This window comes from Penicillium brevicompactum, assembly GCF_028827555.1.
Source record: "Penicillium brevicompactum strain IBT 35665 chromosome Unknown utg000005l_segment0_segment0, whole genome shotgun sequence".
NCBI classification, from domain to species: domain Eukaryota; kingdom Fungi; phylum Ascomycota; class Eurotiomycetes; order Eurotiales; family Aspergillaceae; genus Penicillium; species Penicillium brevicompactum.
In genome coordinates this window covers 1,064,293-1,078,730 of record NW_026623208.1, presented here as the reverse complement: position 1 = coordinate 1,078,730, position 14,438 = coordinate 1,064,293, and the positions used below count along the sequence as shown (strand labels likewise).

Genomic DNA, 14,438 nt, shown 5'->3' with positions numbered 1-14,438 from the left:
TGCCCTTTGTGGCCCGTGGGACCCAGGAGTTCCCTAGGCGTTTTGTTCTTTCTCTCTTTACATCGCGGATACCCGTCTTGATTTTGCGCGAGAGGATATTCTCCACCGTATTCTCCTTTTAAGTCGCAAAAATGAAATGAAAAATCCTTTTTAGGTTCAACACTATTCTTCCAGCACTGGGGTGTTTTTAAGCGGTAAATAAAGCCCCATGAAACCCCCCACTTAATCCACTCCCCCGATCCACGGAGCTCTGATTAGAGTGGCGAGTAAGACAAGACCCTTTCTTCAGCTTACTATAAGGAGTAATCTGTGAATCCCGGAACCTTGCTGATATGAGAGTAAGCATAAGCCTTGATTTCTCCGTTTCAAACTATACAGGTCATGTGAGCAAGTCGAGTTTAGAGTGAGCCGTCTGCGGAGAGACGAACATTCTCCGGAATGCCAATTGGGCCAAATCACTTTCGAAGGAAAAGAGGATCGCGTAAACCATGTTACATACTCACGTGCCCCGAAACCTTAAGGATTATGTCACCGTAGTTTGTCCAGTGGCATCGCATCCGGAGATCTTCGAGTTTCTTTTATTATCTTACAATGCGTCTCGCTGTCTCTGTACAAGTACACGTACTGCGTTGGTTCCTGTAGTGTACAGCGTCCGCAGATCATACGGCACATTCCATCGGCATTCCCACCCTGGTACGGAGTATTCGCTGTCTAGTGCTGTCCACCTGATTTCCCTGTTCGAATCGTCGCTTTGCGATCATCAGTTGAAAGTGGGGGAACAGCCAATAATGCGTCATTCAATCTAGTCCCATCCCGTCACTGTGCTCCGGTGATACCACGCCACACCGCCGACCCTCGACGGCTGGGAGAACAAAACCAACTCAGATCCCATTCCAGAGGTGATTCAAAAATGGAGGGTGTTCAGACCGTTGATGTGAGCTGGCTGCATCATTCGCAGAAAGGCAAGTCCCACTTTCCATCCTCGGCACTTTCTGCGGCTCCGTGTGGGCGCGGCTCTTTTGAGGATTGGGGCGGTTTCTAATTCCTTGCTCAGATCATTTATCTCGCACCAAATCTGTATCATCGGGCGATAAGTCACGTTCCGATAACGAACCCCCGGCTTCCAAATCCAAGTCGCACCGGAGATCTCGTTCCAGCAGTAGCCCTGCTAAGCCGACACCACCTGCCGCCACCCCAGAACCGAAACAAGTCCCCAAGGATGATCCTGCGCCAGTAGAACCCAAGCAAACACCCGTTGAGAAGCCTACAGAGAAGCCCGAGGAGTCAAAACCATCTACTCCGTCTTCGGCCTCCCGGAAGTCAGACCCAAAGCCGATCGGACGACGAAACTCCTGGATATCTAGCTTGAGCTCGAAGTTCTCGTCTGGGTCAACGCCCCCATCGCAATCCAGTCTCAAAGCAAGCCCCGCAAGTCCGAAAACAACTACTCCCCTCGATACACACAATCCGTTTGGCGCGGCCTACTCCCCAAAGGACAAGGAAGAAGAGAAGAAAGACGAGAATAACCCTTTTACGTCGTCATCGCCGAAGAGTCCGTCTTTTATTCATAATGCATTGCGCAAATTCTCGTCCAATTCCGGTGGATTGCCAAAGTTGAATCCGAATGACTCGATCTGCCCTCGTCGGGTGATGAACATCGACCAAAATCGGCACCGATGTAAGGTCCCCGACTTGAAGCAGGCGAAGCTGAATCGGGTGGCATTCTGCGTGGATGTGGAGATCGCGGGTATCTCTCATTTAGACGATGACGAGGAGGCCCCTCCGACGAACCAATTGAGACAACCGCTGCCAGAGTCCAACAGCCACAAAATGAAGAAGGCGGATCTCAAAAACAAAGATCACGAAGAAGCCGACGCTCTGAAGCGACCACAAGCTACATTAGCGGAAAAAGATAGCCCTACTGCGCCCGCTCCCGTTAAAGCCACCGAGGACAAAAGCCAACCTGCATCTTCCCAACCACAAGAGAAAACATCCGGTACTTCTCCTCCCAACAGAGAACCGGCTGATCCATCAAGAAAGCAGGAGAAGAAGAAGCGCTCTGAGGCAGAGCGCAAAGAACGGAAAGAGAGGAAGCGCAGACAAGCAGTGGCAAACGGCTCAGTACCATTGCAGCTTGATGGGAATGACGATGAAGAATATTCGCGGGCGCCAGCTTCAAGTGTTTCATCTCGATCTAAACCGCAAAGTCACCCTACAACCGACCCAGTGCGCATCTATCGCCGTTGCTGCCAACTTCGCGAGACTCCTGTTCTGAAGAGAGTGGTGGATGAGATTTCCAAGCCTTCGTCCACACTGGCCGAGTCTCCTGGAACAGTAGCAGCTCTCGATTTGAGTAACTTCCCAATGACACCGCAGGACTTGACAACCTTCAGCGACTGGCTCGCAGTTGTCCCAGTTCGCAAACTCATTCTCGAAAATTGCGCCTTGACTGACCAGTCCGTGCGATCGATCCTCGCAGGCCTGCTATCGACCAAGACGGTGGAACAGATGCGCTACAGACGCAGAAGATCGAGAAGGCCTGAGTCATCAAGTGTTGATGACCATGAGAGATACGGCGTTGTCGAGAAGTTGTCTTTAAAGGATAATCCAAAGATTGGACGAGAGGGATGGCGCCATATCAGCCTTTTCATCCACTTGTCCAAGCCGCTGAAAGCTATCGATCTTTCCGGCATACCTTTCCCCCAGGGCCAGATTGCGATCGATACGCCCCAAGACCCTGCAGCCAAACCGCAGACAGTGACTGCAGACGTGAGCATTGTCTTTGCCAGTGCTTTGGCGGAGCGCTTTGGTGGAGATCACCTCGAAGAGCTGCTCATGAGTGAGTGCAACCCCTCAGTCGAAGCTGTCAAGCAAATTTGCCGGGCGAGCACGAAGATGGGTCTGCGCAGACTTGGCTTTGCGAGCAACGGTCTGACAAGAGAAGGACTGGAACATGTGGTGGAGTACCTTAAGGCTGGTCAATGTGAAGGTTTAGATCTGGGTGGCAATGCCATTAAGGATCATCTTGACCTTGTGATTAAGGTACTCGAACCAGAGATCCCACTTTACGCACTGAGTCTGGCAGACTGCTCTCTCAACCCGACAGTCATCTGCACATTGCTCCAATCTCTTGCTCAGATCCACAACCTCCGCTTCATTGATTTCTCCCATAACCGGGAGCTCTTCACCGCGCAACCTAATGCACTCGGCGCGTTCCGCCGCTTCTTGCCCAAGATGCCATCGCTGAAGCGTTTCCATCTTGCCGATGTCAACTTGACACCTGATCATGTGATTGGCCTTGCTGAAGTACTCCCCGAGTGCCCCAGTCTCTGCCACCTGAACATTTTGGAAAACAAGCAGATTGTTGAGCTGGCATCTACGACCGACCCCGTTGCTCAAGAAGAGGCGTGTGCGGTCTACGCATCTATGATGGCGGCCGTTCGTGTATCGCGGACCATCATCGCAGTCGATATCGATGTCCCCAGCGCCGAAAACAATGAGGTCGTCAAGGCACTGGCGTCTCAGATTGTGGCTTACTCGCTTCGAAACCTCGAAGGTGGTGCCATTGCCGAAGAACTATCCGACTCCATCGTACCCCTTGGAACCAAGGATGTTCCAGTGCCCGAAATCTTGCAGCACATTGTCGGAACCGCTCCGCACGAAGAGCAATGCGATGATGAGGACGAAGCGGCTCCAGATGAGGATTATGTGATCAGTGGCACGGGCGTGGTCAAGGCATTGGGCGTTTGCCTTGGAAACCTCGACCACCACGGACTTGAAGCCCTTGGAGAGAGCTCCATGCCACCTAGTGGTACCACAACACCTAGGCGCCGCAAGTCTCGAAGTGTCGTCAGCAAAAGGCCCCGAGACATGTCAAAGGATCTCCTTGAATCTGCACGGAATATCAGAACTCGGATTCAGACAGCTCTCATTCGCGAAGATCGTGCTGGTAACGATGCGAACTATCGCCGACTGCAGTTCCTGGACATTACCCTTCACAGGATGATCCAACGCTTCGAGGACGAATACCCCGAGACCCGTATTCTCCCACAAGCTGAATCAACACCCTCTATTCCGGCCCCCGATACCAGTTCCCAACACTCAGGGGAAGATGGAGCCGGCTCTGTCAATGCTGGTAACATGACCAGCAGCCAAATCATCGATGAGAACGGTGCCGATGAAGAAGATGTTGAATATGACGATCGCCTTTCTCGCGCCAGCTCTATGACCTCTCTCCACGCTCGCGCTATGACCTCCCAAGAGGGCCACATCCACCGCATTGGCCAGAATCTCCGTCGTGACTTCCTCAAACCGTCACTTGTCCCTGATGACAACGATGAAGACCTTGACAACGAAGACAGCTCGCATATCACCGCTCTCAGACAGAAACTGGAGCGTCTCCACGATGAGCAATCCCTATCTCAATTCGACAACTTCGATAGTGATAGAGCCTTCGACCAACTCGGAACAACCGTCGATGAACTGTGGGCCGCACAGCAACAAGACGCCGAAGGCTTCGAGCGCTTCAAGCAGTCTCAAATCGCTGCCCAGTTCAACAGCGGTCTTCGTTCCAGAGGAAATACAGAGCCCAGGAAGGACTCTGACGAATCAGAGACCAAATCCTAGGTTCCTTTTGATACCACCAGCCCACCATCTCGGATTACGTCTTTACCAACTTTCGTTTTTATACCTGTACATACTCTATGCGTGCATGTCTTTTATAGTACCATTTACTCAGCCACTTTGGAACTTTTGTATATATGTGGCGGGCACGAAGGAGGGCGGAATCTTTTTTTTTACTTAGCACCACCCTGATTCTCATCTTTTTATTTGATTCTACGCTATTTGTACAACACCTCGCCTGCGAGGGCATCTGGAAATGAAACGTCCGGAGCCGGCAAAGCTCGATCAATTGCAGAACAACTCAAATGGATTTATATCACAACGAACAAATGTCCCTGGTAACGACTGTAAGGGTCTTTAGTTATACCCAGATCTCCGGAGCAACTGCCAATATTTCCCCGAGCTCATTCCCACTGCTTCATGAGGGTGTTCTCGATAATTTCCTTATCAAAGTTCACCAGATGAGTCGAATGACACCACGGCTTGATAGCCTCCTCTTTCTGGATAGTAGCCGAGAAGAAAGAGCACCACTTCAAGCGCGGGTACGTCTCATTAATCTCAGCGCGCGTCACATCGTGGATCAACTTTCCAAAGTTTTTGACATGAGGGTGGAATCCAGTGTTGTCATAAGTAGTGGCCAGTTGGATCAACTGGCCAATGTAAGTGATCGTACCATCAACTCCCATATCCTCATGGCGAATGATAGCTTCAGCTGCGGCTTCGGCTTGATCAGTGGTTGCGCCGAATTGCTGCAGAACGTGGAGAGCTTTGATGCCCCCGTAGATGTCGAAGGACATCCGCGTGGCGGTGAGATTTTCTTCGGCAGTGCCGAGGTCGTGTAGGAGGCAGGTTAGTGCCCATGTCACGGGGTTGAGGGCAGTGGCGTGCTGCGGGAACTGTTGCTTGGTGATTGCAAGGCCTGTTCTTGAGTCAATTATCATTCACACTGGGTTTAGCTTGCGTGTGGCGATTTACCATAGTGGTAGACTCTCATTGAGTGGTTCAAGGTCTCGGGATGGAGTACTGTCTTGACGTAGTCCAAGGTCTTCGCGACAACGGCATCGTGATGCGGGAACTCGAGTTCTTTGATTGACAATGGGCCAGGCTCATTGATGAAAGGCTGGTCACCGAAGATGGCACCGGCATCAGCGGGTGTGCTCGTCCACCCGTTTTCGGAAACTTCTTGGCACATAGTGTTTCAAAGGAAATTCAGATAAATGAAGTTGTTATAGCTGTTGTTTGAAATCAAGGTCAAATTGCCTGCGAAGAAGTGATATAAAGAAAAGCAAATGGAGAGGATGGTCTACTTTATAGCCTCCGGATTTGAATATCCTTTCGTCATTCTGGAGCCAAGAGCATTGAGTCATGTTCCACGTGGCAAATTTTGTGAAGAGATTCGTATATTTCCTGTTGCAGAAGTTTGCTTGGGAGAATTCATGTGAGGGCGAAGAGTTTGATGCATTGCCGAAAGAGGAAGTTGTAGTGGGTGGGGATGAAGCATGAAGTGGGGCATTCAAAACCAAGCCTACGTTTAGCTCTACATTTACAGATCAAAGGTTTAGGAAATATAGTCGGAATTTATTGAAAGGCTACAACAGCTAGCTCTGGCTAGTTAGCGGCTCATATGGGCTCAGAGAGTTTACTCGAATGGTTCCATCAACTTGTTTCCAAGCACCTTCTCCGGAAAAGCATCTTCCCCCAAAGTAGTGGTGTGAGACCATGGCTTCAACTCATTCTCCCTGTGAATTGTAGCAGCAAAACAGCCGCTCCACTTCATGCGCGGAAAATGCTTTGTCACATCTTCAATTGTCGTAGGGTGGATGCAATCCGAGTAAGCACCGGTGTTATCTAGGGCTCGTCAGTCACATTTTGTCAAGGGAAAACCCCAGTGCTTGTCGTAACATACCAAAGATAGTAGCTAGCTGCAGTAGCTGTCCAAGAGCTGTAATCTTTCCCTCCTCGCAGAGATCCTGGTGTCGAAAGATGGCCTCCGCAACACTCTCCGCCTGATCCTTGGTGGCATAAGCCTTGTGATCATCGTGTGGTATCTTCTGTAGAATTTCCAAGGCTTTGATACCACCCCAGAACTCAAAGCTCAGCCTGGTGCACTTGAGGTTCGCTTCTGCAGTTCCAACGTCGTGGAGAACACAGGCCAAGAAATAGGTTTCATCGGTGAAGGCCCAGGCGGGGAATAGGTATTTCTTCAACGCCAAGCCATAATGATATACCCGAAGACAGTGGTTGTAGGTTGGAGGAGGAAGTTCGGACTTCGCAAATGCATCGATGCGCCGGGAAAGACCGGTATCTGGGATCGGGGTTGCCGACACCGGAATGAATGGGGCGGTAGAAGCGGGTTTCACGGATGCGATCAACTGCTGTGCCGATGACATCACAGGTGTCAAGCCATAGAGAGTCTCGAAAGAGGGATCCATTTTGAGTATTTGGAAATCAAAGTCGTGGGGTTGAGAGAGTTGTTGTAGAAAAGAATGTCAAGGGAAGTAGGCCGCAAGATATAAAGCTTAGTAGCCTCATGTATCGCCCGCCTTTCATTACGTCACCTCGATACGGCTTTGGAAAATGTCAAAAATAGCTACCTCTCGAGTCAGAGTCATAGAAGGCTACGAATTGCACCTGGCAATTCCACATGGAGGAAAACACCCTAAGCGCCTTAGAGTTGCTCGGGAACCACCCGGGACCGTGCATGGACCCACAGCCCCACTATATCCAACTTCCCCTTTGGGTAACTTTGAAGGATCTGATGGGTGCATAAGAAACGCATTGTATTTGTCAGACGGCCACGTTCATCGAAATGATGACCAAGATTTAGCACTCTAGTTCCTTCCATTGGTAATCTGAAGGCCTCCGGGATCACCTTGGAATCCATAGTCGTCGGCCCTTGGAGGCCTCCGGGGTTAGTCTGCGAAGAGACGGGTCTAACGTTCTACTTTCTATGACTTGCCAATCATGCTTGAGGTAAAGATGCAAAAATGCCTACTTTGAGCCTGACAAAATTTTGGTGATATAGAATACATAAATGCGCAGACTATTAATTCGCTATCATTTCACATGTCATATCAGGAGCCAGGCCTGGCCGAAGCGAGCCACATCAAAAGCCCAGCACGAGTTTTCCTGACCGTCTCGTTTCCAATACTCTTGCAAGATATCTGCCGCCTTAATCACGTTCAAGCAATTTGTTGTCATCCAGAAATCCTCTAGTCGAGCAAGGAAAAAGTCTTTCTGTTCCAGTGACTGGCATTCCAATCCCGCAACAAAGATAGGCCAGAGGAGACACTTCAATAGCTCCGGTCTGTCTTTAAGTCCGTTCAAGAGTCCTAATAGCTCAAATAAGAGTTCATCCTGGGGGTTGCTTTGTTTCTGGAGTGCAGAGAGAACCCTTTTGGCGTAGAGCAGAGCAGCAATCTTATACACGTGAGCCACAATCGCGAGGAAGTGTGTCTCTTGGTGGGATTGGGTTGACTTTCGAGTTTCAGAAGCCCAGAGAACGCAATCGAACTGCTCAATGATTTTCAAAACTGCCGAGATGGCTTGGATTTGACTTTGTAGGCTCGTGCCGTTTGGTATGTCGGTTCTTGCAATGACGTCTCTTATACGGGATATAGAGCGGATCTTGCCTAGTATTAGGTCTGGACATGCAAGGAATGAATAGTCGATAGAGTCTTGTGTCATTTCCTTTTGGTTAATAGAGAGTTCTTGGGAAGGCGACTTTGGGTGTAGAAATATTGACCCCAATGTGTCAACCCTGGTCAAGTTGGGGGCTCAATCAGTTTTGAAGGATACAAAAGAGACATTCATCACTCACAGGGCTATTTGCTGTATCACAAAATTCCGAAGCCCGTGGATTATATGTGTTGGTTCCTGTTTGTTGGGAACATGCTTGGGTGGCGACTGATGCAAGCTCGAAGTGATAAGGCTTTTGGCACCATGTGAATGAAACTGCCATTCTTCTCCACCCGACTCAAGAAGATCCAATAGAATCAGTAAAAAGACACTGGCTATGGTCATATCTTGGTGGCATTTGTTGGAATCGTTTGAATCACCAAGAACGACTGAGAGTCCAGCTATCACCTGCTGTTTGAAAGACAATGCATCACGATCATATTTGATGACCTCAGGCAAAGTGGGGACTTCGGCTTTCTTGAAAGATCGCCCTTGATTAGCAAGGTGGCGCGCTGCGAGAGCAAATATCGCTTTCCCCAGGATGGGGTCTTTGAGAGCGAAGGGTATTAACTTTCTGAGCTGATTGTTGCTGTTATCATAGACGACAAATTGAGTGCATATACGTTTGTTATCTATGATTTGTGTCAGCGATTCGAGCTATGAAGCCTTCCCAAAATTCATGAGAACTTGCAGTAGTCCAGGTAATATCTGGAGGGTCCATCAAGCTTTGAAAGTGATGGATCTTGTAATGGGAGGGGCAAGTCAAGTTGATCATTCGGGAAACGATCTGTTATGTGTTAGTGAGAGTCAAATTGAAGTAGTCAGTTGCCTGAAAGAGAAAGAGAAAGAGAGGGAAGTATTGGAGCGATGTTGAGTTGGCGTTCGTGATCATGTTACCTTTGCGTCGCTGACCCGCAGCTTTTATCACAGCAGGCTTGATTCGAAATTGTTTCGGCCTTTTCAAAGTACCACCCGCCTTATTCTCATAGACATGACCTTTCATGTTGCCACGAATGGCTACACCTTGAACCCATCGAAACGGCAGCTTTTTGACACATTCCAGACCAGCCTTCAGACACTTGTCGCATGGAGCTTTGGACCGATCACATTCAACATGCCGGCTCCGACATGTCCAGCATGCTTCTTGGACTGCGCGATCCATGTTTCTTGGATGCGAATTCCGTAGCATAAAAACATAAGAGAGTAAGCAGGAGTCGTGAGAGGGAGGAAGTATCGCGAGCTCGGGTGCGGCGCCCGGATGAGGCCCGTGACTCAGCACTGTTTTGGGCCCGCTGTTGGCCTGTGTCTCCATTGGGTGCCCAAAAAGAGACCAGGCGGAATCTGTCAAAATCGGAAGAAATAATCAACATTTTGATGAAAGGATACAGTATAGAATGTAATAAAGAGGTATATTTTCATGTTTAAATAAATAAAATGTGAGGTTCAAACTAGGAACGGGAATAAAACGCATGAAACGCACGACCCAAACAAATGTGAGATAGCCAAATCAAGACCGTCGTTGGCTAGGAACAGGCGGAATCCAACAGACTGCCAAATTAGCGGCCAAAGAAATCACACCAATTATCCACATGGACTTCCCATAGTCCGAGCCGTTGTATCGGAAGATAATAGCAAAGACGATACCTCCGAGGTTGCCGAAGCCACCCACGATTCCAGATACAATGCCTGCTTGAGCGTTAGTAATTGCTGGGTCGGAAGAATAAGAAGTGAGGAGGACATACCGTTGGCAAATGGATGCACGTGAGGCACAACAGCAAAGTTGGCACCGTTACAGGCTTCGAGGAAGAAAGCCAATCCGGCAATCAAACCAAACATGGATGCCTGAGTAGACGGACCAGACAGCCCAATAGCAAGCTGGAAAGCGCCCATAGAGACTCCCAGGAAGGTGAGAAGAAGTTTCTTTGACCAGACGCTGTCCGTCAAACGGTAGACGAGATCACCAAACAGCCCGCCAGCGGGTCTGAAGACAACATTCAGAAGACCGAACATGGCGGCCCATTGGCCAGTCTCTGTCTGACCCATGTGCGGGAAAACTTGTTCGTAATAAGAGCCCAAGATAGAGTTGATGGCCAACTCTGATCCAAAGGAACAGGCATAGGGGATTGCAACGGCCATTGTTGATAGACTGAGTGCGACATTGAGAGCTTCCTTGCGGGTTGGGGCGACGACTGTCTCTTGTTTGAAGATCGAGTCCATCTGGCCCATCACCGAAGCTTCCTTATCTTGAACCTGGGGAGTTTGTGCGCCCTTCTTTTCAATATCAGTTGTTGCGGCGTTGTAGGGGGTTGTCATCCCACTGGAGAAAGTGCCGGTGTTGAGATCGACTATGTTGCCATCGGTGGGCTCAGTGCCGTTGGTCTCCTTGGCCCAGAGGTGTCTCTCAGACCATTTTCCTGTGGGTGTATCTTCGCAGAGGAACAGCATGCACATGGCGATGAATGTGATGATGATGAAGGGGATGACATAGGCGACGCGCCATGCCTTGTGGGAGCTCAGGCCGCGGGAATGAACGAGGGAGTCGTAAATGGCAGGCATCAAGAAACTGATCATATGGTAAGTATTTGCTTTTCAAAAATGGGAGCCAGAGGAAAGACATACTATGTGATTCCTCCACCTGCGTTGCCCCATCCTCCAGCGAGGGAGTTGGCAGTGCCGACAATCTTCTTGTCGAAGAAGCCTGTGCACCAAACCTGACATGGAACGAATGTTCCTCCCAGAATTCCCACAAAGAATCGAAGTGCAATCAACCCCTTGGGTGTTGTGACAAGACCAGCCATGGATGTTGGAATTGCTCCACACAGGAGCAGTCCCACGAAGACTAGTCTTGGGCCGTAGCGATCGCACAGTGGCCCGGCGATGAACCGGACAACTAAAGTGGCCAACAACGCGACGATGTTAGAATTGGCGACATCTTGTTGTGTCATGTGCAGATCTTGTTTGATAGTTACGGTCAACTGGACCGGGTTAGATGGTTCGATTTTTTTTTGAGACGAATGACTTACCAGCGGTGGAAAAGCATACCATGATAGAAACGCTACCATGAAGCCGAGCCATGAAAAGAAGAAGACTCTCCCATATTGATCAAAGGGGTTCAATATCGGAATTGATCTGGCTTTGCGGTTACTGGGATTTATTTCTGGAGCGGCGAAGAGTGTTTTGATGATAGACATGGCCATTTTCATGGGCCTGGGTAGCTTGACGGCAAAGAGGTAGTATAGAGAGCCAATAGTCGAGTACAATCGGTTCAGATAGCCCGCTGTAGTCTTGATGTATCTTCAGAATTAAACTTGAAACTGATGTTCGTGGTGTTTGAAAAGAATTATGCACTAATCCAAGAGAATACTTCCCCCAGCTATATAGATCTTGACATTTCAAGGTTGTACGTTGACTGTTGCGCCCAGAGTTCTCATTATGACACACGCAGAAGCAATCGGTTCCAGCTATCTGCTGCCTGTCAGATCAAAAATATCGTATGGCTAAACAGTGTGGTCATTGTCCCGAGTATATCCCGGGTTGCTGATTCGACGAGAGATTGTTAATCAAGGTTGCCAAAAAAACCCGACGATCCTTGGATGATCGAAGTATCAATTTGCCCCAGATATCATTCCTGAGACTCCCGAAGTGGCTAGAAGTATAATTGAGACGGCGATAAGGTATGCATCAAGATAAGTCCGGGTCTGAGCCTATGACATTCCCGGCATAATGGATGCCCAGAGTCAAGATCCAGGTTAAAGGGCAAGATCAATCTCGAAGCTGTAACTCCGCGGACCTTGGATCAGGCTAGCTTACAGCATTGAATTAAATTAAAAGATTCCTGGGGGTGGACCTTTGCCTGAAGGGACCCGGTAGTTGATAAACACGAGCCCTCTCATTGGATGCGGGAGTGAAAGATAGTGAAAGACGATCTCAGCCCAGCGGGTCTTCAAGCTGCGAATAGACGTCGATCTAACCTCCGCGGAGATACTTAAACACGAATGTCCCTGAGTCTAATCCACCCTGATCTTCGCCTTAATGCCTGGTTCGCTACGTGCGCGGGGCTCTCTGCTCCTTGACAGCGGGAACCTATCGTTTTTTTGGAACATGCTTAACAGTCCAACATAGTGTGGGTGATTATTGTGTCAATTGTGCTCTAATTTGAACAGGCAGAGGATGTCTATCTCTAGTCAACCTAAATCAAACAGTTTTCACTCAATCTGGTATGACCGACGGATCGCCTCGCCAAATCGTTGGATCGCAGTCCCCATGGCTTCCGCAGTAGCACTCGCGTAGGTTGCGCGGAAGAACATTCCATCGGCGGGAGTATCCGGCTCAGCACGGAACCAAGTGCCACGAGCGCAAAGGACACCGGTCTTGATGGCTTGGTCGAAGATTTCGCCCTCGATATCTTCAATTGGACGGGCTGGGTACTCAGGGTGCTGCAACGGGTCGCACTTCAACCAAAGCTGTCATTCATGGTTAGCAAAAAATCATCGCCACAAGAGGTGCGGTATCCGAGAAAAATATCCAGCAGCCTCAGCAAGAGACTAAACTTACAAACATGCCTGATGTAGGCGGAGTCCAGCTGACAACAGACTTGGGAAGGAATTTCTCGCAAGCGTCGAGGAGCGTGTTTCTCTTCTGGGTGTACGCGTTCTTCAGAGCAATCAGCCACTTGAGGTAACCCTCGTGGCCCCAAGTCTGATCAAGCAATTTCCAAAGCATGATCTGTGACATTCCATTCGGCCCTTGGTTGGCAACTTCGGCATGGCGAAGGAATCGCTCGATAATTTGCGCACTCGCAGTCACCCAGCCCAATCTGGAGCCCGGTACCAACACCTTTGAAAACGAATCCATGCGCAAGACTCGCCCATCAATATCGATGCTGAGGTATGATGGAACGAGGCCAGCTAGGAATGACTCGACATCTTCGGAGGCCTGCACGCCATGGGCTTCGTTTGGAAGGTAGGGAGGCATCTGGATGAAGTAGTATGGCTCGTCCTCAATGATGAAGATGTCGTGCTTTTGGCACACACTATAGATGGCACGACGTCGCTGGAGACTTTGGGTTGCACCAGTTGGGTTCTGTCCGGAGGGGATGGTATAGAGAACATGCGGCTTTCGGTGTCCACGTGCGGTCTCATCCCAAGAGCTCAACATCTCATCCATGGCTTCTGGCAACAGACCTTCGTCGTCCATTTTGACACCAAATGGCTTAATACCCTGTGGAAGGAATGTTTCCAATGCGGTGGAAAAGCTATATTCTTCGGCGAGGACTGAGTCTCCCCGGGAGCGATCAAACAGCAGACGAATGGTCTGCTCAAGAGCACCGGTGCTTCCCACCGTCGGAGCAATTTTCCAGTCCGCATAAGGTGGGTTATAGAGAAGCTCTGTGTGCTCTGTGATGAAACGCATGATTTGAGGTGATCCACTAGCCTGTCCATAGTTCATGGCAATGGAAAGGTCGTACTCGGATAGACCAGCCTTGACATCGTGCTTTCCAATAGTCACTGTCTCCACTGTGGGGGTCTCTGATTCATCGTGATCTTTGAAAAAGTGCTGTGCCGTTGGCACCTTGAAACTCCATTCATAGAATGGGAAGCACTCGCTCGAGGGCAAACCACCGCCGAGCGACACAATATCGGGATCGCTCATGTAAGATGCAGCTTGCTTGAGAATGCAAGGTCCCCGTAATTGGCTCTCTGGGCTGATGTGAGCTATGGTTTAGAGATTAGCATTTGAACTTTCGCTGGTGGTTTTCCAGAAAGCAGGAAGAAGTCCTTACAGTCCCAGCGTTTTGCGTTTGGCTTATCAGATGCCTTTGTTGTGTGTCAGTGCCCAGTTGTATGCTGATGCTAACTCAAGGTCGATAGACATACCGGAGCCTTAAATCTATCGACGTCACATGCTGCAGCTACACCAGCTACAAGCTTGCCAGCTTGGTCCCTCCTCTCTTGGATGCCATTCAGAAGTCTGCGCTTCTCAGCTAGCTCCGCGTCACTTGGGTGGGTCGCAAACGAAGGCATTACAGGACAGGGTACAAAAGATTGTGTACTAGGAAGAGTCAATTGAAGTAAAAAATGAAAGGTTTGATGAATTGAATGAAATATTTTATCCAGTCTGGTGTTTAAAAGAAATTA

The 14,438-nt window shown here is 49.4% G+C and overlaps 5 protein-coding genes across 5 annotated transcripts; 1 reads left to right on the top strand and 4 right to left on the bottom strand.

Annotated features, from left to right (window-relative positions):
- Positions 1 to 910: 910 nt before the first annotated feature.
- On the top strand, positions 911 to 4,626 carry N7506_006226 (putative cell wall biogenesis protein Mhp1; the record flags this gene model as incomplete). The annotated part of the gene is made up of 2 exons (XM_056955519.1): positions 911 to 1,004; positions 1,055 to 4,626. The coding sequence occupies 2 exons, from the start codon at positions 911 to 913 to the stop codon at positions 4,624 to 4,626; spliced, it is 3,666 nt and encodes a 1,221-aa protein (XP_056809853.1).
- A 401-nt stretch (positions 4,627 to 5,027) lies between these two features.
- Positions 5,028 to 5,815, bottom strand: N7506_006225 (uncharacterized protein; the record flags this gene model as incomplete). Its single annotated transcript, XM_056955518.1, has 2 exons — positions 5,028 to 5,542; positions 5,599 to 5,815. The coding sequence occupies 2 exons, from the start codon at positions 5,813 to 5,815 to the stop codon at positions 5,028 to 5,030; spliced, it is 732 nt and encodes a 243-aa protein (XP_056809852.1).
- Positions 5,816 to 6,262: 447 nt separating this feature from the next.
- Positions 6,263 to 7,055, bottom strand: N7506_006224 (putative urea hydro-lyase/cyanamide hydratase; the record flags this gene model as incomplete). Its single annotated transcript, XM_056955517.1, has 2 exons — positions 6,263 to 6,471; positions 6,530 to 7,055. 2 exons carry the CDS (start codon positions 7,053 to 7,055, stop codon positions 6,263 to 6,265), a joined length of 735 nt encoding a protein of 244 aa, XP_056809851.1.
- Positions 7,056 to 9,808: 2,753 nt separating this feature from the next.
- On the bottom strand, positions 9,809 to 11,346 carry N7506_006223 (uncharacterized protein; the record flags this gene model as incomplete). The annotated part of the gene is made up of 4 exons (XM_056955516.1): positions 9,809 to 9,987; positions 10,044 to 10,864; positions 10,921 to 11,276; positions 11,344 to 11,346. 4 exons carry the CDS (start codon positions 11,344 to 11,346, stop codon positions 9,809 to 9,811), a joined length of 1,359 nt encoding a protein of 452 aa, XP_056809850.1.
- A 1,160-nt stretch (positions 11,347 to 12,506) lies between these two features.
- On the bottom strand, positions 12,507 to 14,324 carry N7506_006222 (aminotransferase-like domain-containing protein; the record flags this gene model as incomplete). Its single annotated transcript, XM_056955515.1, has 4 exons — positions 12,507 to 12,764; positions 12,856 to 14,015; positions 14,084 to 14,117; positions 14,178 to 14,324. 4 exons carry the CDS (start codon positions 14,322 to 14,324, stop codon positions 12,507 to 12,509), a joined length of 1,599 nt encoding a protein of 532 aa, XP_056809849.1.
- Positions 14,325 to 14,438: the final 114 nt, after the last annotated feature.